The 25,353-nt window shown below is 62.6% G+C and overlaps 2 protein-coding genes across 2 annotated transcripts; both read right to left on the reverse strand.

Moving 5' to 3' along the window:
- Positions 1-122: 122 nt before the first annotated feature.
- LOC306957651 (upstream stimulatory factor 1-like) lies at positions 123-10,151 on the reverse strand (the record flags this gene model as incomplete). Its single annotated transcript, XM_079551126.1, is given in 10 exon segments — positions 123-217; positions 333-375; positions 377-392; positions 498-585; positions 2,687-2,879; positions 3,547-3,648; positions 5,957-6,075; positions 6,632-6,681; positions 6,813-6,918; positions 9,989-10,151. Coding segments are annotated over 10 exon segments (975 nt in total), but the record flags the coding sequence as incomplete, so codon positions are not given.
- A 412-nt stretch (positions 10,152-10,563) lies between these two features.
- ARHGAP30 (Rho GTPase activating protein 30) lies at positions 10,564-22,363 on the reverse strand (the record flags this gene model as incomplete). The annotated part of the gene is made up of 11 exons (XM_079551127.1): positions 10,564-11,868; positions 12,252-12,927; positions 14,255-14,339; positions 14,432-14,526; positions 15,629-15,767; positions 16,469-16,596; positions 16,703-16,810; positions 18,151-18,233; positions 19,230-19,374; positions 20,953-21,055; positions 22,252-22,363. The coding sequence occupies 11 exons, from the start codon at positions 22,361-22,363 to the stop codon at positions 10,564-10,566; spliced, it is 2,979 nt and encodes a 992-aa protein (XP_079407253.1).
- Positions 22,364-25,353: the final 2,990 nt, after the last annotated feature.

The raw sequence follows: 25,353 nt of genomic DNA on the forward strand, positions 1-25,353 counted from the left end.
CCCTATAAACGCTCAACCCCAACGGATGCAGGACCTCGCAGATGCTCGACCCTATTCTCCATCCCACAGACCGTCCCAGCCCCACATCCCCCCCTGCACCCCCCATCCCTCTCCCCCCCCACCTGCCCCGACTTGGTGTTCTCCATGGAGCAGTCGGGGATGATCTTGGAGAGCTGCACGATCCAGTTGTTGATTTTGTCCCGGCGCCGGCGCTCCACTGCAAGCACAGGGGACATCAGCCAGGACAGAGCCAGGACCCCCCAAACCCCACAGATCCTTTTTGGGGGGGGGGGGGTGTCTCTGTCCCCCTCCTTCCGATCCCACAGCGGTACCTTCGTTGTGCTGCGCCCGACGCTTCTCATCCCGGGTCGCCCGCCGGCGCCTCTGCTTTTCTGCAGGGAGAGCAGCAGGGTCAGAGCCGACCCCCCAACCACCCCCCCCGGAACTGACCCCTATGGAAACACCTCCCCCCCCCCCAGCGTGACCCCGGGACTCACGGGGAGTAGGGATGGGCACGGGGGGCGATGGAGCGCTGCGTCCCCCCCTGCAGGACCTCCTGGGGGGACATCATCACGAAGAACTGCCCTGAAGGGACCCGAAACGAGCGCTGGGGTCAGGCGTGGGGTGTCACCCCCCCCCATCTCTGTCCTGTCCCCATCCCTGTCTCCATTTCTGCCCTTGGCCTCATTCCCACCATTAATCCCACCCGTCCCCATCCCCATCTTCATCCTCGTATCTCCATTCCAACCTCCATCCCCCTCCCCATCTCCTTGTCCCTGCCTCCACCCCAATCCTCATCCCAAACCACGTCCCCGTGTCCCTGTCCCCCATCCACGTTTCTACCTCAATTTCCATCTCCAGGTCCCCCACATTCACCCCCATCCCTGTCCTGTCCCCACCCACCCCCATTCTTGTCCCAATCTCCATCCCCACCTTCACCCCCATCCCCTTCCATCCTCCTCCTGTATCTCCACTCTTGTCCCCACTCTCATCCCAATCTTCCTCTCCACCCCCTTCCCCATCCGTCTCCACCTCCATCCCCATCCCCACACTCCTGTCCCCACTCCATCCCACCGTCCCCATCCCAACCTCCATCCTCATCACCATCCCTGTCTCTACCCCTGTTCCTGTCCCCATTCTTGTCCCAATCTCCATCCCCACCTTTCTTCTCAACCCCATCTCCAGCCTCACCCATCCATCCCAATTCCCATCCCAGTCCCCCATCCCCATTCCTGCCTCCATCCCACTTCCACCCACGTCCCCCATCCCCATTCTCATCCCAGTCTTTATCCCCATTCCTGCCCCCATCCCAATTTCCACCCACGTCCCCCATCCCCATTCCCATCCCAGTCCTTATCCCCATTCCTGCCCCCATCCCAATTTCCACCCACGTCCCCCATCCCCATTCCCATCCCAGTCTTTATCCCCATTCCTGTCCCCCCCATCTCCATCCCTTTCTCCACATTCCTGTCTCCAACTCCAGCCATTTCCCCCATTCCCATTGTTGTCCCCGCTCCTGTCCCAACCTCTATTCTGACCTGCCCCCACCCCAATCCCCACCCTCACCCCCATCCCTGTCCCCATCCCCACCCCTGTCCCCATTTCACCCTTTGCCCCCACCCCCATCCCCCTCCCAATCTCCATCCGTGTCCCCCACCCCCATTCTTGTCCCAATCTCCATCCCCACCTTCACCCCCATCCCCTTCCATCCACCTCCTGTATCTCCACTCTTGTCCCCACTCTCATCCCAATCTTCCTCTCCACCCCCTTCCCCATCCGTCTCCACCTCCATCCCCATCCCCACACTCCTGTCCCCACTCCATCCCACCGTCCCCATCCCAACCTCCATCCTCATCACCATCCCTGTCTCTACCTCCATTCCTGTCCCCATTCTTGTCCAAATCTCCATCCCCACCTTTCTTCTCAACCCCATCTCCAGCCTCACCCATCCATCCCACCTCCACCCATGTCTCCCATCCCCATTCTCATCCCAGACTTCATCCCCATTCCTACCCCCATCCCATCTCCATCCACATCCCCCGTCCCCATTCTCATCCCAGTCTTTATCCCCATTCCTGCCCCCTCCCACTCTCCATCCCTTTCTCCATATTCCGTCTCCAACTCCATCCATGTCCCCCATCCCCATCCCCATTTCTGCCCCCATCCCCATTCCTGCCCCCATCCCAATTTCCACCCATGTCCCCCATCCCCATTCTCATCCCAGTCTTTATCCCCATTCCTGCCCCCATCCCAATTTTCACCCACATCCCCCATCCCCATTCTCATCCCAGACTTCATCCCCATTCCTACCCCCATCCCATCTCCATCCACATCCCCCGTCCCCATTCTCATCCCAGTCTTTATCCCCATTCCTGCCCCCTCCCACTCTCCATCCCTTTCTCCATATTCCGTCTCCAACTCCACCCATGTCCCCCATCCCCATTCTCATCCCAGTCCTTATCCCCATTCCTGTCCCCCTCCAATCTCCATCCATGTCCCCCATCCCCATCCTCATCCCAATCTCCACCCCCACCACTGCCCCCCCAATCCCCCCCCCGTCCCCATCCCAACCCCCCTCTCTCCCTCCATCCCCACTTTCACCCCGATCTCCATCCCAGCCTCCATCCTCAGCCCCATCCTCACCTCCATTTCTGCCCCCACCCCGACCCCCCCATTCCCCCCATACCGGTGGGGGTGGGCTGCCCCAGCAGCGCCTCTGAGTTCTGCGTGGTGACGACGGCGGTGGCGGTGGTCCCAGCCCCGGCAGATGTGCTGCTGTCGGCCACGGCCGCGGTGGGGAAATAGGTGTAGTGGGTCTCAGTGGCCGTCGCCTCCGTCTCCACCGCATCGTCGCTGGTGAAGGCGCCCTGGATGACGGCCTGGAGGGGACGGGGGCAGCGGGCGCCATGTTGGGACGGCGGGCGCCATGATGGGACGGCGGGCGCCATGATGGGACGGCGGGCGCCATGTTGGGATGGTGGGTGCCAAATTGAGACGGCGGGCGTCATGTTGGGACGGCGGGCGCCATGTTGGGACGGCGGGCACCATGTTGGGACGGCGGGCGCCATGTTGGGACGGCGGGCGCCATGTTGGGACGGCGGGCGCCATGTTGGGACGGCGGGCGCCATGTTGGGACGGCGGGCGCCATGTTGGGACGGCGGGCGCCATGTTGGGATGGTGGGTGCCAAATTGAGACGGCGGGCGTCATGTTGGGATGGCGGGAGCCATGTTGGGACGGTGGGTGCCCCATTGGGACGGTGGGTGCCCCATTGGGACGGCGGGCGCCCCGTTGGGACGGCGGGCGCCATGTTGGGATGGTGGGCGTCATGATGGGACGGCGGGTGCCATGTTGGGACAGCGGGCGCCCCACTGGGACGGCGGGTGCCAAATTGGGATGGCAGGTGCCCCACTGGGACGGTGGGCGCCACATTGGGAAGGTGGGCGCCCCGTTGGGACGGCAGCTGCCCACTTGGGATGGCGGGTGCCCCCTTGGGACGGGACCCCCAGCCCCGGTGTCGCCCCCCAGCGCCACCCCCCGCTGCCCACCTGTGTCATGGACTGCGTGGCAGGATACCCGCTGATGGCGCTGGTGCCTTCCGTCTGTCCGTCCAGCTGTCCGTCCGCCACTTGGATCACCCTGTACATCACCTGCAGGCACAGATCTGCGTCGCTCCTCGGCTCCAGGCCCTGTTCCCGGTGGTTCCCCACTGCTGGCTCCCCAGCCGCCCCCCAGCCCCGTCCCTGCTGTCCTCTGCACCGAAGACAAACTTGCCCCCCCATCTCCGTGTCCCAACCCCCACATCCCCACACCCTCAAGTCTCCCCATCCCCCCACGTCCCGATGCCCCCCTACACCCCACGTCCCCGTCCCTTACCCCTACATCTCATCTCCCTTGACCCCAAATGCCCCGTTCCCACATCCTCGTGTCCCCCTGTCCCTTTTCCCCATATCCCCCCTAACCCCATGTTCTCCAGGCCCCCAAATCCCACATCCCCATCTTCACCTGCCCCCACATCCCTCGTCTCCACATCCTCACATCCCCCTGTCCTTTGCCCCTGCATCCAACGTCCCCTGACCCCCTATTCTTCACACCTCCCCCCGTTCCCACGTCCCCATGTCCCCCTGCCCCACACACCCCACATCCTCACATCCCCATCCCTTGCCCTTGTATCCAACATCCCCTGACCCCCTATTCTTCACACCCCCACATACGCACATCCCCACGCCCCGATGCCCCCCCACATCCCACGTCCCCACGTCCCCGTCCTTTGCCCCTACATCTCATCTCCCCTGACCCCACATCCCCCATTCCCACGTCCTCGTGTCCCCCTGTCCTTTTTCCCCATATCTCCATATCCCCCCTAACCCCACGTTCTCCAGGCCCCCAAATCCCACATCCCTATCTTCACCTGCCCCCACATCCCTCGTCTCCACATCCTCACGTCCCCTTGTCCCCTGCCCCAGCATCCAACGTCCCCTGACCCCCTATTCTTCAGACCCCCCCGTTCCCACGTCCCCACATCCCCCTGCCCCACACACCCCACATCCTCATGTCCCCCTGTCCCTTGCCCTTGTATCCAACATCCCCTCACCCCCTATTCTTCACACACCCACATACGCACGTCCTCACATCCCCCTGCCCCCTACACCCCACGTCCCCACATCCCCGTCCCTTGCCCCTACATCTCATCTCCCCTGACCCCACATCCCCCGTTCCCACGTCCTCGTGTCCCCCTGTCCTTTTCCCCATATCCCCCCTAACCCCACGTTCTCCAGACCCCCAAATCCCACATCCCCATCTTCACCTGCCCCCACATCCCTCGTCTCCACATCCTCACGTCCCCTTGTCCCTTGGCCCTGCATCCAATATCCCCTGACCCCCTATTCTTCACACACCCACATACACTCGTCCCCACATCCCCACGTCCCCCTGCCCCCTACATCCCACGTCCCCACGTCCCCGTCCCTTGCCCCTATATCTCATCTCCCTTGACCCCAAATCCCCCGTTCCCACGTCCTCGTGTCCCCCTGTCCTTTTCCCCATATCCCCCCTAACCCCACGTTCTCCAGGCCCCCAAATCCCACATCCTCATCTCCACCTGCCCCCACATCCCTCGTCTCCACATCCTCACATCCCCTTGTCCCCTGCCCCAGCATCCAACGTCCCCTGACCCCCTATTCTTCAGACCCCCCCGTTCCCACGTCCCCACATCCCCCTGCCCCACACACCCCACATCCTCACATCCCCATCCCTTGCCCTTGTATCCAACATCCCCTCACTCCCTATTCTTCACACCCCCACATACGCACATCCCCACGCCCCGATGCCCCCCCACATCCCACGTCCCCGTCCTTTGCCCCTACATCTCATCTCCCTTGACCCCACATCCCCCGTTCCCACATCCTCGTGTCCCCCTGTCCTTTTCCCCATATCCCCCCTAACCCCACGTTCTCCAGACCCCCAAATCCCACATCCCCATCTCCACCTGCCCCCACATCCCTCGTCTCCACATCCTCACGTCCCCCTGTCCCTTGGCCCTGCATCCAACGTCCCCTGACCCCCTATTCTTCACACACCCACATACACTCGTCCCCACATCCCCACGTCCCCCTGCCCCCTACACCCCACGTCCCCACATCCCCGTCCCTTGCCCCTATATCTCATCTCCCTTGACCCCAAATCCCCCATTCCCACGTCCTCACATCCCCCTGTCCTTTGCCCCTGCATCCAACGTCCCCTGACCCCCTATTCTTCACACCCCCACATACACACGTCCCCACGTCCCCCTGCCCCCCACACCCCCTGTCCTCACGTCCCCCTGTCCTTTGCCCCTACATCCCACGTCCCCTGACCCCGCATTCCCCTGACCCACACCCCATGTCCCCCGACCCCCACATCCCTGTCCCTTTTACCCCCACATCCCTTCTCCCCTCCCCTTCCCCCCCGTCCCCATACCTGCGTGCCCCCATTCTCTGTGCGGAAGACATATTTGATGTTGGGGTCAGGGAAGGTGGCGGCAGACTGGATGCTGGCGATAGCGACGCTGGTGGGATCCTCTCCTGTGGCCACTGCACCTTGGGGACAGGCGGGCAGCATGGGGCCGTGGTGGGGAGGGGGCGGCCATCGTCCCACCAGGACCCCTCATGATGGGGAGGGGACGACCCTCACCCCACCAGGACCCCTCATGATGGGGAGGGGACGGCCGTCACCCCACCAGGACCCCTCATGATGGGGAGGGGACGACCATCACCCCACCAGGACCCCTCATGATGGGGAGGGGACGACCATCACCCCACCAGGACCCCTCATGATGGGGAGGGGACGGCCATCACCCCACCAGGACCCCTCATGATGGGGAGGGGACGACCCTCACCCCACCAGGACCCCTCATGATGGGGAGGGGACGACCCTCACCCCACCAGGACCCCTCATGATGGGGAGGGGACGACCATCACCCCACCAGGACCCCTCATGATGGGGAGGGGACGGCCATCACCCCACCAGGCCGCCCCCCTCCGGATCACAGGGCTGCTGTTACCGGGTTGTTCCGTGTCACCAAGGGACTGGGGACAAAACGGGTGAGGACGGGGGCTCTCAAACCCCTGGGACGAAAGACGGGGGCGCCCTCACCTTCCTGGATTTGCACCGTTCCCTCTTCCGTCTCGGCTGCTTTCTGCTGTCTGCAGGGACAGAGGCACAGCAGTGAGGATCCGTCCTCGTGTCCCACGTCCCCACGTCCCCCCATCCGGCCGCCCTGCTGACCGCAGCCCCGTCACCGACCCCCATCCCAGCCCCATTCCCCAGCACTCACCCCTTCATCGCTCCGCTCGGCCGCACATCAGAGGCGGTGGCAGACGGTGCTGCAGCACTCAGAGCCCGGCGGGGACTCAGCCTGGATGGGGACGAGGGGACAAAGCCTGTGAGGTTTGGGGGACGGGGTCCAGATGATGAGGATGGAGAGCATGGGGATGTGAGGCCTGGGGGATGCGGTTCAGGATGAAGGGACAAAGGGAGAGAGGACACTGGGATCGGGGTGCGGGGACATGGGGACACCAGGTTTGGGGTGTGGGGACATGGGGACACCAGGTTTGGGGTGTGGGGACATGGGGACATCAGGTTTGGGGTGTGGGGACACCAGGTTTGGGGCGCAGGGACACCAGGTTTGGGGCGCAGGGACATGGGGACACCAGGTTTGGGGTGTGGGGACATCAGGTTTGGGGTATGGGGACATGGGGACATCAGGTTTGGGGTGTGGGGACACCAGGTTTGGGGTGCGGGGACACGAGGCTTGGGGTGTGGGGACATGGGGACACCAGGTTTGGGGTGAGGGGTTCAGGAGATGGGGACAGGGGACGTAGGGATGTGAGGACACAAGGTTTGGGGTAGGGTATGGGATCCAGGATATGGGGACAGACGGTGTGGAAATGCGAGGTATGGGGGTATGGAGGCACGGGGACGTGAGGTTTGGGGTATGGGGTCACCAGGTTCAGGATACAGGGAAAGAAGAGGCGGGGACACGAGGATATAGGGACAAAGGGCATGAGGACACCAGGTTTGGGGTACAGGGGCATGGGAACACAAGGTTTGGGGTGTGGGGACATGGGGACACAAGGTTTGGGATACGAGATCCAGGATATGGGGACAGGGAACATAAGAACGTGAAATCTGGGGCATGGGGGACAAAATATGGGGACAGAGGATGTGGGGATGCGAGGTATGGAACATGGAGTCCAGGATCTGGGGGATACGGGGTGTGGGGACATGAGGTTTGGGGTACGGGATTCAGGACATGGGGACAGAGGATGTGGGGATGTGAGGTTTGGGATATGGGGTCATCAGGTACAGGACGTGGGGTATGGGGACATGAGGTTTGGGGTTCAGGATATGGGGACATAGGGAATGGGGACACCAGGTTTGGGGTGAGGGGTTCAGGAGATGGGGACAGGGGACGTAGGGATGTGAGGACACAAGGTTTGGGGTAGGGTATGGGATCCAGGATATGGGGACAGACGGTGTGGAAATGCGAGGTATGGGGGTATGGAGGCACAGGGACATAAGGTTTGGGGTACGGGATTCAGGACATGGGGACAGAGGATGTGGGGATGTAAGGTTTGGGGTACAGGAACATGAGATTTGGGGTATGGGGTCACCAGGTTCAGGACGTGGGGTATGGGGACATGAGGTTTGGGGTTCAGGATATGAGGACATAGGGAATGGGGACACCAGGTTTGGGGTGAGGGGTTCAGGAGATGGGGACAGGGGACGTAGGGACGTGAGGACACAAGGTTTGGGGTAGGGGGGTGATATTGGGATAGGGTATATGGGGACAGATGGTGTGGAAATGTGACGTATGGGGGTACGGAGACACGGGGATGTGAGGTTTGGGGTATGGGGACATGAGATTTGGGATATGGGGTCACCAGGTACAGGACGTGGGGTATGGGGACATGAGGTTTGGGGTTCAGGATATGGGGACATAGGGAACGGGGACACGAGGTTTGGGGTGAGGGGTTCAGGAGATGGGGACAGGGGACGTAGGGATGTGAGGACACAAGGTTTGGGGTAGAGGGGTGATATTGGGATAGGGTATATGGGGACAGATGGTGTGGAAATGTGACGTATGGGGGTATGGAGACATAGGGACGTGAGGTTTGGGGTTCAGGATATGGGGACGTGAGGCTTGGGGTATGGGGACATGAGATTTGGGATATGGGGTCACGAGGTTCAGGACGTGGGGTATGGGGACATGAGGTTTGGGGTTCAGGATATGGGGACATAGGGAACGGGGACACGAGGTTTGGGGCTGGGCGGAGAGGATATGGGGACAGGAGTTTCAGGATATGGGGCTGGGGGCACAGCGCTATGGGGACAGGGACAAGGGAACACGAGAGCTGGGATATGGGGCCGTGAGGTTCGGGATGCGGGGAGGACAGGATTTGGGGATGGGGGGACAAGAGGATGTGGGGCAGGGACACTGGGGACGTGGGGACAGAAGAAACGGGAACACAGGGACGCAGGATTTGGGACATAATGGGATACGGGGACAGGAGACATGGGACACGGGGACAGGGAGAAACGGGGACGGGGGGGGACACACAGCAGCAGACCTCCCAGCGCTGACCCCCGACCCCCAGCACCACGGCTGCCGGGGAGGTGACACAGACGGGGCACCGGGGGCAGAAGGTGACACAGCCACCTCTGGCGTGGGGACAGCAGCAGTGTCCCCCTCTGTCACCAGGCCCCTTTTGGGCGCCCCCTGTTTCACTTTCTCATCTCGGGGGGGATGGGGGGGGGGCGGCAGTGCCCCACTGGGGGGTGGCAATGCTCCTCACCCCCCCTCTCCAAGTGTCCCCACAGGGGTGGTGGCCCCGGAGGCGGCAGTGTCCCCCAGAGGAGGAGCGTGGCCCCGTGGAGGGGGGGGGGGGGGTTGTTGTCCCCAGAAGTGGGGGGAAGGGGTGTGTGGGGGGGGGGGGCGACAGTGGCTTCAGTGTCACTCCCCCTCCATGTCCCCCCCCCTCAACCCCCCATTTTGGGTCACTTCAGGCCGAGGCCGGCAAAGTGTCACCCCAAGGGGGGGGGGGGGGAAGGGGTGATGGTGGGGGGGTGGGGGGTCACACCCCAAAATCGAGCCCTCATCGCATCCGAAGGGAACCCCCCCCACCCGCTGCATAGGGGGGTGACAATCTGGGGGTGGGAGACATAAAAGCGGGGGGAGTGACAACGTGGTGGGGGGGGCACAGCGTGGGCTGACCTGGGACACGAAGGGGGGGGGGACAATTTGGGAGGGGGGGGGGAACACAAAGGGGGGCGACAATGGGAGGGGTGAAGGCCGCGGGAGGTGACAGCCGTGGGACGGCACTCGGGGAGGGGACACCGCGCTGTGGGGGGGGGGAGAGGGACGGGAGGAGAAGGGGCGGCCCCCGGGGGGGGTGGGCGGCCGTGGGGGGCAGCGCGGGGGGCGGGGGGCGGGGGCCGCTCCGTCCTTACCCTGTGCGCGCTCGGCCCCTCGTCTCGCCATGGAGCCCCGCACATGCGCACCGCGCCGCACCGCCGCCGCCATGGCGGAGCCGGGCGGAAGTGGGCCGCGAAGCCCCGCCCCGCGCCGCCATCTTGGGGCGGCGGCGTTGCGAGCGCCGCTGAGCGCCGCCATCTTGGAGTTGGGCGTGCGAAACCTTCCCGGCCGCCATCTCGGGGGGGGGGGGGGGGGCGCCATCTTACACGGCGAAGCGCCGGGCTTCCGTTCGGCGCCATCTTGGAAGCGGGCAGCGCTCCCCCTTTGCCCTCCCCGCATCCCTCGACCCCGCGTCGCCGCACTCCGGCGTGCAGAAGCCTCCTCCCCACGCCCTCCACCCCGGCCCCGCGAGCCCCGCAGATGGAGCCCCGCGGGGGACCCCAGCCGCCCTCCTCCTTGAAGCCGTTCCGCGTGCCGCCATGTTGTATGAAGGAGGCCGAAGCCAGAAACCACGCTTTATTGCGGCGGTGCCAACATCCGTCACCTCAGACCCTCGAATCCTGAGCCCCACACCCAAAGCCCGCACCCCGCACCCCGCGGCCCCCCATCCTCAGTGCTCTCCTGCCGTGCCCTCAGCTCTCTGTTTGGGACTCGTCCCGCCGTCTTGGCCCGACCCGCGGCCCTGTGGGGCGGCCGTGCAGCTGTGGGGCCGCAGCAGCCGCGGCCTCATGGGGGCCTTCTGGAAGGGCAGGGGCTGTGGGGGGGCGGCGGGCGGCTCCCCTCCGCCGTAGGTCTGAATCCGGCGCACCGATGGCCGCTCGGCGGCGGCATCCAGCATGGTGGCGTCAAAGGAGATGCTGCCACCGTAACACCAATTCGCCCTGCGGCCCTCTGCTGCGGGGGGATGGGGTTGGAGGGCGGGGGGCACGATGGCGAACTGAGGCTTTGGGGGCACGACGGGGACGGAGCGGGCCTGCTGCACCCGCACGGGGCGGGACGCCAGGCGCACCGGGGCGCTGCCATCGCGGCGCAGGACGGCCCCGGGGGGGGGGTGGCACGGCTTCTGGGGGGGGGAAGGGGTGGGAGAGGGGTCAGGGGCTGCTGCCCCTTCAGGAGTGGGGGTGACCGCCTCTGGTGGGGGGTCTGTGCCCTCTGTGGTGGCCTCTGGGGTTGGAGGAGCCTCAGGGGCAGCTATTGGGGTTGGAGGAACCCCTTGGACTGCCATTGGGGTTGGAGGAGTCTCAGGGGCAGCCATTGGGGTTGGAGGAGTCTCAGGGGCAGCCATTGGGGTTGGAGGAGCCTCAAGGGCAGCCATTGGGGTTGGAGGAACGTTGGGGGCAGACTCCTGAGGGAGTGGGGTCTCAGTGGGCTCCTGGAGGGGTCCTTCTGGCACTGGAGACCCCTCTAAAGGGAGTTGGGAGTCCCCCTCCTCACTCTGCTTTGGTGCTCCATCCACCTCCTCTCCCCCACCTGGAGCCAGCACTGCTTCTGCTGCTCCATCCTCAAGCCCCAGCTCAGTTCTGCTCCATCCGTTGTTCCCTTCCCTGTCACCTCCACCCCCTTCCTCTTTTGCTGGGATCTGTCCCCCCTCCTCCGCTGCGTCCCCACGAGGGTCCTCCAAGTGCCCCCCATCACCCGGAGCCACCTGCTGTGCAGGACGTGGCTCTGGCGGTGGGGACCCATCCCGCAGCTCAGCCCCCCGTTCCCCCAGGGCCGTGCTGTTGGCGGGGGTCTCAGGGTCGGCTGCCAGCGGGCTGAGCTCGTCGTGGGCACTGAGGAACATGTCATCGGAGTCAGTGTCCCCGCTGGGCTCCTCGGTGTCGGAGCAGCCGGGTGCCATGTAGAACATCTCCTCGTCCATGCACTCCTCAATGGACAGGTAGCTGTCGGGCTGCTCCACGGGGGATTCCCCAGGCTGGGGACAGGAAGGGGATGGGGGCCTCAATGGAGAGCCCTGACCTCCATTGGAGTGCGCAGCCCCCAGACCCAGAGCTGTGGACGCGCGGGTTGGTGCCACGCTGCTCTCTCCATCGCCAACTTCTCCGCTCTGTCCTCACCCCCTTTTCTTCATCATCATCATCATCATCATCATCCCACCCCCCACCCCACCCTCTCCATTCCTTCCATCCCCACCCCATCCTCTGCCCCAACTCCATCCCCTCCATCTGCACCACCCCATCCCCTCCATCCCTATTCTCACCCCCTCCATCGCCACCCCATCCCCTCCGTCGCCATTACTGCCCCCTCCATCACCGATCCTATCCCCTCCCCAGATACCAACCCCACACTCCAGCTTACATTCATGAATCCACTCTCCATGCCCTCCTCTATGGCCGGGTACCCATCGCTGTCCCCAAGGCCGCCGTGTCCCAGCGCTGCCCGCGCCGCTGTGTCCCCATCTCCGTGCTCCAGCCACGCGTCCTGGCAGTCCAGGAAGGCGAAGGAGTCACGCAGCTCCAGGGACAGCCGGGCATCCTCCTCTATGAAGGCACAGCAGGGTGAGGCGATGACCCCTCCGGCCCTCCCCACGCTTTGGGGTCTGCGCCCCCTCGTCTCACCCGTGTTGGTTTGGGGGGGTTTGGACTCCTTGGTGAGGCGACGGGCGGGCAGAGGGGATCCAACGGTTCCACGCTGAGCCAACGCCGGGCACTGCTGCCCCCGCGTCAGCCGGGAGAGGTTGGAGGTGATGTGCAAAGGGACGGTGACGGAGAAGGGACCTGAAATGTGGACCCCCGCGCACTTCTCAGCCCGGCTGCGGGCCCCCACCACCGCCGTGCGGCCCGGCCGGGGGGTGGTGGGCTCCGACTTGGTGCTGCTCTCGCTCTCCGACTCAGGTCCCCGTGGTTCCTCTGTTGCCGTCAGCTTCTCCTCGGGGCTCTCCTCCAGCACGGGGAATGTCCCGGTGGGTGGCAGCGAGGAGCAGGCGTCAAAGCTGTCGCGGCGCTGCGGCGGTTGCTTCATCGCACACGTGGTGCTGAGCCGGGGATCGTCTGCCGGGGAATGTCCCACCTCCATCCCATCCTTGTCTGCATGCTCTCCATCTCCACCCCATCTCCATCTCCACCCCATCTCCACCCCATCTCACCCCACCCCATCCCATCCCCATTCCCATCCCATCCCATCCCATCCCATCCCACCCCACCCCATCCCATCTCACCCCATCCCACCCCACCCCACCCCATCCCATCCCATTCCATCCCATCCCATCCCATCCCATCTCATCCCCATTCTCATCCCATCCCACCCCACCCCATCCCATCCCATCCCACCCCACCCCATTTCCATCCCATCCCATCCCATCCCACCCCATCCCACCCCACCCCATCCCATCTCACCCCATCCCATCCCACCCCACCCCATCCCACCCCACCCCATCCCATCTCACCCCATCCCATCCCACCCCACCCCATCCCACCCCACCCCATCCCATCCCACCCCACCCCATCCCATCTCACCCCATCCCACCCCACCCCACTCCATCCCATCCCATTCCATCCCATCCCATCCCATCCCATCTCATCCCCATTCTCATCCCATCCCACCCCACCCCATCCCATCTCACCCCATCCCATCCCACCCCATCCCATCCCACCCCACCCCATCCCATCCCACCCCACCCCATCCCATCTCACCCCATCCCACCCCACCCCACTCCATCCCATCCCATTCCATCCCATCCCATCCCATCCCATCTCATCCCCATTCTCATCCCATCCCACCCCACCCCATCCCATCCCATCCCATCCCACCCCATCCCACCCCACCCCATCCCATCTCACCCCATTCCATCCCACCCCATCCCACCCCACCCCACCCCATCCCATTCCATCCCATCCCATCCCCTCCCATTTCCATCCCATCCCATCCCATCCCCATCCCAGTCTCCACCCCAATCACCAGCCCCATTCTATTCCCACCTCAACCCTTTCCCATTCCCACCCTCATCCCATTCTATATCTAATCCCTTCCCATACTCACCCCCTTCCATCCCCATCCCATCCCTACACTACCTGTATCCTCATCTCATCCCTATTGTATCCCCATTCTCACCTCATTCCATCTCCAATCCCATCCCATTGCCATCCCAATCCCAGCCTCATTCCTATCCAAACCCAAATCCCAATCCCACCCCATCCCCACCTCGTCCCCATCCCCGTCCCCAGCCTCCATCCCAGTCTCATTCCCATCCCCACCCCGATCCCAATCCCAATCTCATTCCCATCCCATCCCAACCCACCCCCCTGCCCCCCTTGCTGTGCTCCATGTCCCCACACCCGGGGCACGATGCCCCCTCCCAGCACCCCTCACCCTCACTGCTGTACGGCATTGAGCTCAGGGAGTCCATGCTCTTGGCCGGGCGCAGGCTCAGCTTCCCACACTTCTCCTCTGTGGTGGGGGGACACAAGAGAGAGGATGGGGACGTGGGGGGGGGGGGCACAGAGGCACAGAGGGGGCGGGGGGGGGGGCGCCGCTCCCACCTTTCTCCTCTGCCTTCCCCAGCTTGCGCTTGGCGTCGGAGCGGCCCAGGTGGAAGATGGACTTCCATTTCTTGGCCTTCAGGGAGCCCTTCCTCCTGCGGGAGCAGCAGTGAGCGCACGCCTGTGCATCCTGTGCACAGCTCTGCATCCACACGTGTGTGCTTTGCACGCCTGTGTATCCCGTGCACAGCTCTGCACTGTGTGTGCTTTGCACGTCTGTGCATCCTGTGACAGCTCTGCACTGTGTGTGCTTTGCACGTCTGTGCATCCTGTGACAGCTCTGCACTGTGTGTGCTTTGCACGCCTGTGCATCCTGTGCACAGCTCTGCATCCACACGTGTGTGCTTTGCACGCCTGTGCATCCTGTGCACAGCTCTGCACTGTGTGTGCTTTGCACGCCTGTGCATCCTGTGCACAGCTCTGCATCCACACGTGTGTGCTTTGCACGCCTGTGCATCCTGTGCACAGCTCTGCACTGTGTGTGCTTTGCACGTCTGTGCATCCTGTGCACAGCTCTGCATCCACACGTGTGTGCTTTGCACGCCTGTGCATCCTGTGCACAGCTCTGCACTGTGTGTGCTTTGCACGCCTGTGCATCCTGTGCACAGCTCTGCATCCACACGTGTGTGCTTTGCACGCCTGTGCATCCTGTGCACAGCTCTGCACTGTGTGTGCTTTGCACGTCTGTGCATCCTGTGCACAGCTCTGCATCCACACGTGTGTGCTTTGCACGCCTGTGCATCCTGTGCACAGCTCTGCATTGTGTGTGCTTTGCACGCCGGTGTATCCGCGTCCCTGCCTGCGTGCGCTTCTGCTTCCGTGTGCATCGCTCTACCTGCTTGTGCAGCCACTGCACTGTGCAGATGCGTGTGTGTGATTCTGCATCCGTGTGTGGCTGTGCAAATGTGTGCACGGTTCTGCACGCTCATGCATGCTCGTGCGTACATGTGCTCGTGCATACATGTGGTCGTGCATACATGTGCTCGTGCATACATGTACTCGTGCATACATGTGGTCGTGCATACATGTACTCGTGCCTACATGTACTCGTGCCTACGTGTACTCGTGCATACATCTGCTCATGCATACATGTACTTGTGCCTACATGTACTCGTGCATACATGTCCTCGTGCATACATGTGCTCGTGCATACGTGTTCCTGCGTGCTGGAGCACACGCGTGCGCGTCCGCACCAACCTGTGTTCGCTGAGCTCGATGATGGTGTGGTAGGGCCGGATCGGGGGGGGCCCATCGCCCTGGCTGAGCGCTGCGGGGACGTTGTAGGGCCCCGACCCGTCCCCAGGGAACAACCGGGAGCGCCGCGCCGCCTCACCGCCTGCGGAGGGGTCAGGGGTCAGGGGTCAGAGGTCAGGGGGGCATAGGGACCCGGCCTGAGGGGTCAGGAGGGGTCAGTGAGCCATTTGTCATCCCTGTACCTCCGGGGTCACACTGCGGTGGGGGTCACAGGATCCAACATGAGGGGTTAGAGGTCAGGGGTCAGGAGGGGTCACAGGATCCAACATGAGGGGTTAGAGGTCAGGGGTCAGGAGGGGTCATAGGATCCAACATGAGGGGTTAGAGGTCAGGGGTCAGGAGGGGTCACAGGATTCAACATGAGGGGTTAGAGGTCAGGGGTCAGGAGGGGTCACAGGATCCAACATGAGAGGTTAGAGGTCAGGGGTCAGGAGGGGTCATTGGATCCAACATGAGGGGTTAGAGGTCAGGGGTCAGGAGGGGTCACAGGGGCAAATGTCATCCCCATCCCAGTGGGGACGTCCCATGGAGGGGTCAGCGGGGTCAGGAGGGATCATGGGGACACGTGTCACCCTTGTCCCAATGGGGACACGCTGCAGAGGGGTCCGGGCTCACGACAGGGACCCGACCTGAGGGGCCAGGGGTCAGGAGGGGTCATGGGACAACATACATCACCCCCATCCCAGTGGGAACACATTGCTGAGGGGTCAGAAGGTCAGGGGTCAGGAGGGGTCACGGGGCCGCGTCCCCCACGTCCCCCCCCACCCCCGTGGGGCCCCGTACCGCAGAGAGGCGCGTCCCCAAAGAGCTGCTCCACGTGGGTGAGGATGAACTCCACCACGATGGACTGCACCCGCACCTCCATGAACGCCGCCGTCCCGTTGAAACCCGTCGCCTCGATGTCCCTCGAGCTGCAGGGGGGGGGGGAGACGGGACACCGTGACACCGTGACACCGTGACGTCCCCTTCCACCCTGTGAGCTCATCACCCCCCGCCCCACATCCCCCCGTTGCTCACCGTAGCAGATTGGGGGCCCAGACGATGGCCAGGTTCCGGGCGTGCATGTTGGTGGTGTGGCTGTAGGATGCCATGCGCAGGAGGTGCCGCATCAGGAACTCCAACGTCCTGCAGCAACGGAGCCTCGTGGGGACATGGGGACGAGCGGCGTCCCCCTATGGGGTGACGTGATACCCGTAGGGGGGGGGGACCCTACAGCGTGTCAGGGACCCTCAGGCGGGGCCAGAAGCTCCATAGGGTGGCGTGAACTCCATAAAGTGGTGGCGGCCCTACTAGGGTGCGAGGAACCCCCATAAGGTGTCAGAGGTTCTTATGGGGTAACAGCCATAAGAGGAGGGGGCACAAACCCCACAGGGTGCTGGGGACCCCCATAACCTGCTGGAGTCTCTATGGGGATGTCAGGCAGCCCATGGAGTGACAGGAATCCCATATGGGGCCAGGAACCCCAGCAGGTGCCAGAAACCCCATAGGGAGCCCCATAATATCATGCAGACTCTATTGGGGTGCAAGGGAGCCCCATAACATGTCAAAGGCTCTTATGGGGTACCAAGAATCCGATAGGGACATAGGGATCCCATAGAATCCCATAGAATCCCAGGAGGTGCCAAAAACCCATAAGGTGCCAGGGACCCCCATAACATCGTGGAAGCCCTATTGGGGTGCAGAGGAGACTCTTATGGACTCTCAGAAACCCCATAGAGATGCAGGGAATCCCTACAGATGCCAGGACCCCCAGGAGGTGCCAGAAACCCCATAGGGTGGCGTGAACTCCATAAAGTGGTGGCGGCCCTACCAGGGTGCAAGGAACCCCCATAAGGTGTCAGAGGTCCTCCATAAGAGGAGGGGTCAACCCAGGAGGGGGCACAAACCCCACAGGGTGCTGGGGACCCCCATAACCTGCTGGAGTCTCTATGGGGATGTCAGGCAGCCCATGGAGTGACAGGAATCCCATATGGGGCCAGGAACCCCAGCAGGTGCCAGAAACCCCATAGGGAGCCCCATAATATCATGCAGACTCTATTGGGGTGCAGGGGAGCCCCATAACATGTCAAAGGCTCTTATGGGGTACCGAGAATCCGATAGGGACATAGGGATCCCATAGAATCCCATAGAATCCCAGGAGGTGCCAAAAAACCCATAAGGTGCCAGGGACCCCCATAACATCGTGGAAGCCCTATTGGGGTGCAGAGGAGACTCCTATGGACTATCAGAAACCCCATAGAGACGCAGGGATCCCTATGGATGCCAGGACCCCCAGGAGGTGCCAGAAACCCCATAGGGTGCCCAGGAGCCCCATAGCACTCTGGGGATGCTACTGGGGTGCAGGGGACCCTCATAACCTGCTGGTGACACTCGAGGTTGCCAAGGGTCCCCATCAGACACTGGGGTCTCCTGTAGGGTCCCTGTAGGGTCCTGTAGGGTCCTGTAGGGCCGACCCCGCTGCGTACCTATAGTGGGGGGGGGGCAGCTCCTTCAGCACCTCCTTGATCTTCACCAGGCGCGCCTCCTCCATCTGTGTGGCCACCGCATCCTGGGGGGGGGGGGGGGGGACAGGGTGACATGGGGACGATGTGACAGGGGGCGCTGCCACCATGGGGACACTTCTCAGGGCCTGAGCTGGCATCCCCGTGTCCCAGCATCCTCATTGTCCCCAGTTGTTCCAGTACCCCTGGCATCCCAGTTGTCCCCAGGATCCCATTCCAAGTGTCCCCATGTCCCCCTCTTCCCAGTGTCCCCATGTGCCCATGTCCTCGTGCCCCCATGTCTCTCTGTCCCCAGTGTCCCCATGTCCCCATACCCCTGGCATCCCAGTTGCCCCCAGCATCCTGTCCCCAGTGTCCCCATGTCTCCATGTCCCCCTCTCTCCATCAGTGCCCCCAGTGTCCCCATGTGCCCATGTCCTCGTGCCCCCATGTCTCTCTGTCCCCAGTGTCCCCAGTGTCCCCATATCCCTGGCATCCCAGTTGTCCCCAGCATCCTGTCCCCAGTGTCCCCATGTCCCTGTATCCTTGGGATCCTCACTGTCCCCAGTGTCTCTTGTCCCCCTGTCCCCACATCCCCATGTCCCACCATCCCCAGTGTCCCCTGCACCCTTAGTGCCCCCAGTGTCCTCGTGTCCCACTAACTCCAGTGCTCCCAGTGTCCCCACATCCTGCTCTCCCCATCAATGTCCCCGTGTCCCCATGTCTCCATGTCCCCCTGTCCCCATGTCCCCAGTGTCCCCATGTCTCCATGTCCCCCTCTCTCCATCAGTGCCCCCAGTGTCCCCCCCCGTTCCCACATCCCCACACCCCTGTGTCCCCATCCGTGTCCCTGTGTCTCCAGCAGCGTCTCCACATCCTCGTGCCCTTCTTCCTCCAGCACTGTCCCCATGTCCCCACACCCCTCTCCCCATCAATGTCCCCATGTCCCCAGCGTCCCCACGTCCTCCTCTCTCCATCAGCGCCCCCAGTGTCCCTACACCCCTCTCCCCCCAGCGCTGTCCCCCCAGGGGACAGGAGGTGACCCTGTGGGGCCGTGGGCTCACGGCGAAGCGGTCGTAGAGGCGGTAGGTGAGCAGCGGGTTGGGCAGCTCACGGAAATACGCCTTGCAGAGCGAGCTGACACAGTGGATGTCCTGCAGGTACACGTCCTTGTGCAGGTCCGGGCTGCGCTCCCCATCAAACTCTTGGCTGGATGGTGAGAGATGTGGGGTCAAAGTTGGGGCCAGTGCTGGCGCTGCGCCTTGGGGTGGTGGGGATGCAGGGATGGATGTGGGGATGCAGGGATGGATGGGGGGATGCAGGGATGGATGGGGGGGATGCAGAGATGTGGGGATGCAGGTATGGATGGGGGGATGCAGGGATGGATGGGGGGATGCAGGGATGGATGGGGGGATGCAGGGATGTGGGGATGCAGGGATGGATGGGGGGATGCAGGTATGGATGGGGGGATGCAGGGATGGATGGGGGGATGCAGGGATGTGGGGATGCAGGGATGGATGGGGGGATGCAGGGATGGATGGGGGGATGCAGGGATGTGGGGATGCAGGGATGGATGGGGGGATGCAGGGATGGATGGGGGGATGCAGGGATGTGGGGATGCAGGGATGGATGGGGGGATGCAGGGATGGATGGGGGGATGCAGGGATGTGAGGACAATCGGGGTGTTGGGGAAAGAGGGACATGGGGACACTGAGGACAGCGGGGATGTCAGGGATAGAGGGGCATGGGGACAATTGGGATGTTGAGGATCGGGGGACATGGGGACACTGGGGATACTGGGAACACTGGGAACATTGGGGACAGAGAGAAATGGGGCTGCCAGCGATACATGGATGTGGGGACACTGGGGGCACTGGGGATGCCAGAAATATAGGGACGTGGGGACGCAGGGGACGATGCAGATGGTGGGGATGAAAGGACAGGGGGCCACAGGGACACAGGGGACAATTGGGAACCAGGGATGCAGGGACCTGGGGACACTGGAGATAGAAGGACATGGAGACACTGGTGACAGTGAGGATGTAGGGATACAGTGACACGAGGACACCTGGAATGCCAGGGATACGGGGACATGGGAACACTGGGGATGGGGGAACACAGCGAAAGAGGGAAGGTGAGCAGGGGAGGGCAGGAGGGGAGGGCAGGGGGATGGGAGCACTGCTGTGCCAGGGGCAGATCCTGGTTGTCCCCTTCCCTGTCCCCTTCGCCATCCCACCTCCATCCCACCTAAATCTCAACTCCATCCCACCTCCATCCCATCTCCATCCCACCTCCATCCCTCCTCCATCCCGCCTCCATCCCATTTCCATCCCACCTCCATCCCATCTCCATCCCACCTCCATCCCACCTCCATCCCACCTCCATCCCACCTCCATCCCTCCTCCATCCCTCCTCCATCCCACCTCCATCCCACCTCCATCCCTCCTCCATCCCACCTCCATCCCACCTCCATCCCATCTCCATTCCAACCGAATCTCCCTGCCTTCTGTCCCATCCCCATTTCCCCCCCAGCTCCAAATCCATCCCATCCATTCACCCCTCCATCCTTCCCCCACTTCCATCTCCATCCCACCTGCTCCCATTTCTGTTCATCTGTATCTTCTTCCCATCCGGTCCCAGTCCCGTCTCCCCACCTCCAAACCCATCCCACCTATTTTCGCTCCCATCCTTCTCCCATTTCTATCTCCACCCCATCAGCCCCCACCTCCACCCCCACCCCACCTCCATCCCACTTCCCTCCTGCCCCCCACCCCCATCCCCTCTCACCGCAGCCTCTGGATGTTGGAGGAGACCCCAGACAGCCGATAGATGCCATCCACCACCCCGTGCTGCTCCACGAACTCAGTGCAGCTCCGCAGCACCTGCGGCACTGCGGGACGGGCACCGCTGGCACCGCGGCCCCACGGAGCCCCCAGCCCCAAATCCGCCCCTCCAGACCCAAATCTAAACCCTCCCAGCCCCAAAACTGCCTCCCCAGCCCCAAATCTTCTCCTCCGCACCCCAGACCTTCTCCCCACTGAGAGCAGGGGGTGACAAGACGGACCGGGTCCTCACTGTGCTGACACCTCTATGGGGCAGCTGGTCCCAGATGGAGACCAATGGGACCCGGGGATGAGGTCACCAAATCCCAGAGGTGAGGCCACCATCCCTGATCCCATGGGAGCAGCCACCGGGATGCTGAGGATGAGGCCACCAGGATGAGGCCACGAAGACCTCATGGATGAGGCCGCCAAGATCCCAAGAATGAGGCCACCAAGATCTTAAGGGTGAGGCCGAGATCCTGAGGATGAGGCCACCAAATTCCCAAAAACGAAGCCACCAGGATCCTAAGGCTGAGGCCACCAAATCTCAGGACGAGGCCACGAAGACCCCATGGATGAGGCTGCCAAGATCCCAAGAATGAGGCCACCAAATCCCCAAGAAAGAGGCCACCAAGATCTTAAGGGTGAGGCCGCGATCCTGAGGATGAGGCCACCGAAATCCCTAGAATGAGGCCACCAAATCCCCGGATGATGCCACCAAGGTCTTATGGCGGAGGCAACAAAGATCCCTTGGGTGAGGCCAAGATCCTGAGGATAAGGTCACCAGATCTCAGGATGAGGCCACGACTGTGGGGTCACCAGGATCCTGAGGATGAGGCCACCAGATCTCAGGACGGGGCCACCAAACCCCCGAGAATGAGGCCACCGAATGCGAGGATGATGAGGCCCCCGAGATCCTACGGGTGACAGCCCCAAATCTCAGTACGAGGCCACAGGGATCCCACGGGTGAGGCCAAGAACCCCCGGATGAGGTCCCCAACCCCAGGATGCCGCCGCCAAGCCCCGCAGTGACCCCCCCTGGAGCCGGGACTCCATTCCACCCCACGGAGGAGACCCCCAGTGTTCCGGGTTCCTCCCTGGGCCGCTCCCCAGCCGTTACTCAACGCCGTGATGCAACCGCATGGCGCCGTCCCCACGTCCCCTCCCCGCTTCCTCCATGGGGATCGGTCCCAGGGGCGACCCCCGCTTACGAACCCCTTCCCCACTTCCCCCAGGACCTCCCTCCCCCCTCCCCAAAAATCACCGTCCTTCCCCGACTGCTGCAGGTGCTCCAGGAGGTCGCAGCCGAACACTTTCTCCTTGGCGCCGCCGCCTTTGCGCTTCGCCTTCTGCCGCGCTTTGAGTGCCAACGACATGGGGACAGCGGGGACCCCCGGAGGGTCACCTCCTCCTGCCCATGGCCTCCTCCCCCACCCCCCCCCCCACCGCTCAGCTCCGGGGGGAGGAAGCGCAGCTCAGAGCCCCGTGCTCAGCCCTGACGCAGCTTCGAGGCCCCGCACTCCGCTTCCTTCGGGGCGGCTTCCTGCCTCGGCGTCGAGAGAAACCGCAGGGCAGGGCTGGGTGCTGGGCTTCCGCGCTGCCCCACGGCCTTGTGCGCCTGTGAGCCCTCGTGCAACGCGGGGCCGGGCCTGGTGTGCGCTCACACGTCTTTCTCCTTGCTGTCTGTGCTTGGGAGTCCGGCTTCGTGCTTGTGCAAAGCCGTGCAGCCTTGGGCACAGCGGTGTGTGGTTGTGCGCGGCTGTGCAGCCCTGTGCATGGCTGTGCGTGGCTGTGCATCCCTGTGGGCCCTTGTGCATGGCAGTTCATGGCTGTGCATGGCTGTGCATCCCTGTGCATGGCTGTGCATGGCTGTGCAGCCCTGTGCATCCCTGTGCAGCCCTGTGCATCCCTGTGCATGGCAGTGCATCCCTGTGCATGGCTGTGCATGGCTGTGCATCCTTGTGCATCCCTGTGCATGGCAGTGCATCCCTGTGCATCCCTGTGCATGGCTGTGCATCCCTGTGCATCCTTGTGCATCCCTGTGCATGGCAGTGCATGGCTGTGCATGGCTGTGCATGGCAGTGCATCCTTGTGCATGGCTGTGCATCCCTGTGCATGGCTGTGCATGGCAGTGCATCCTTGTGGATCCTTCTGCATGGCAGTGCATCCCTGTGCATGGCTGTGCATCCTTCTCCATGGCAGTGCATCCCTGTGCATGGCAGTGAATGGCTGTGCATTCTTCTCCATGGCTGTGCATCCTTGTGCATCCCTGTGCATGGCTGTACATGGCTGTGCATCCTTCTCCACAGCTGTGCTTGGTTGCACAGCCTTCTTTGTGCTTGTGCCAAGCCGTGGGGGCCTTGCACATTGGTGCATGGCTGCGTATCCTTTTCCATGCTGTCCACAGTTGTGCATCCTTTGTGGTTGCACAAAGCTGTGCGGCCTTGGGCACGGTGCTGCACGGTTGCGTATGGCCGTGCATCTTTGTGCACGGTTGCACTGCTCTCCATAGCTGTGCTTGGTTGCACATCCGTGCCCAAGCTCGTGCAAAGCCCTGTGGCCTCGGCTGTGCTGCTGCAGCGTTGTGCATCCTTATGCATGGCTGTGCACCCTCCTCCATGGTTGCACTTGCTGGCATGGCCTCGCTCATGCTGCTGCAAAGCGGCCTCGTGCAGGGCTGTGCAGGGCTGCAATCCCCGCTTACACACTCACACATCCTCCTCCACGGTTGTGCAAACCCTCGCGCCCCCATGCGTGGCTCTGCGTGGTCGCACAGCCTCATCTACGGTGCTGCACCCCCAGCACCCTTTTCCATGGCCGTGCAAAATCACAGAATGACACAGAATCGCAGGGCTTGGAAGGGAGCTGCAGAGCTCATGGAGTCCAACCCCCTGCCCCAGCCGTTCCTACAGCAGGGCGCACAGCCCAGCATCCAGGCAGGTCTGGAACATCTGCAGAGCAGGAGACTCCACCACCTCCCTGGGCAGCTGCTGCAGTGAGCAGTGGAACCATAGAGACACATTGGGACCCATAGAGACATGTTGGGATCCATTGGGATCCATAGAGACACATTGGGACCCATTGGGACCCATAGAGACACGTTGGGACCATTAGAGACATGTTGGGATCCATTGGGATCCATAGAGACACATTGGGACCCATTGGGACCCATAGAGACACGTTGAGACCCATAGAGACACGTTGGGACACATTGGGACCCATAGAGACACATTGGGGCCCATAGAGACACGTTGAGACCCATAGAGACACGTTGGAACCCATTGGGGCCCATAGAGACGCGTTGGGACCCACAGAGACACATTGGGACCCATAGAGACGCGTTGGGACTCATAGAGACACGTTGGGATCCATTGGGATCCATAGAGACACATTGGGACCCATTGGGACCCATAGAGACACGTTGGGACCCATAGAGACACATGGGGACCCATAGAGACACATGGGGACCCATAGAGACACGTTGGGACCCATAGGGACACGTTGAGACCCATAGAGACATGTTGAGACCCATAGAGACACATGGGGACCCATAGAGACACGTTGGGACCCATTGGGAACCATAGAGACACAATGGGACCCACTGGGATCCATAGAGACACGTTGGGATCCATAGAGACACATGGGGACCCATAGAGACACGTTGGGACCCATAGAGACACATGGGGACCCATAGAGACACGTTGGGACCCATAGAGACACATGGGGACTCATAGAGACACATGGGGACCCATTGGGACCCATTGGGACCCATAGAGACCCATTGGGACCCATAGAAACACATTGGGACCCATTGGGACCCATTGGGACCCATAGAGACATGTTGGGACCCATTGGGGCCCATAGAGACGCATTGGGACCCATTGGGACCCATAGAGACACATTGGGACCCATTGGGGCCCATAGAGACACATTGGGACCCATTGGGGCCCATAGAGACACATTGGGACCCATTGGGACCCATAGAGACACATTGGGACCCATTGGGACCCATAGAGACACATTGGGACTCATAGAGACACGTTGGGACCCATAGAGACACATTGGGACCCATTGGGACCCATAGAGACACATTGGGACCCATTGGGACCCATAGAGACACATTGGGACCCATTGGGACCCATAGAGACCCATTGGGACTCATAGAGACACGTTGGGACCCATAGAGACACATTGGGACCCATTGGGGCCCCTAGAGACACATAGAGACACGTTGGGACCCATTGGGACCCATAGAGACATGTTGGGACCCATAGAGACACATGGGGACTCATAGAGACACATGGGGACCCATTGGGACCCATTGGGACCCATAGAGACCCATTGGGACCCATAGAAACACATTGGG

Source organism: Tetrao urogallus (genome assembly GCF_951394365.1).
Source record: "Tetrao urogallus genome assembly, contig: scaffold_145, whole genome shotgun sequence".
Lineage (NCBI taxonomy): Eukaryota > Metazoa > Chordata > Aves > Galliformes > Phasianidae > Tetrao > Tetrao urogallus.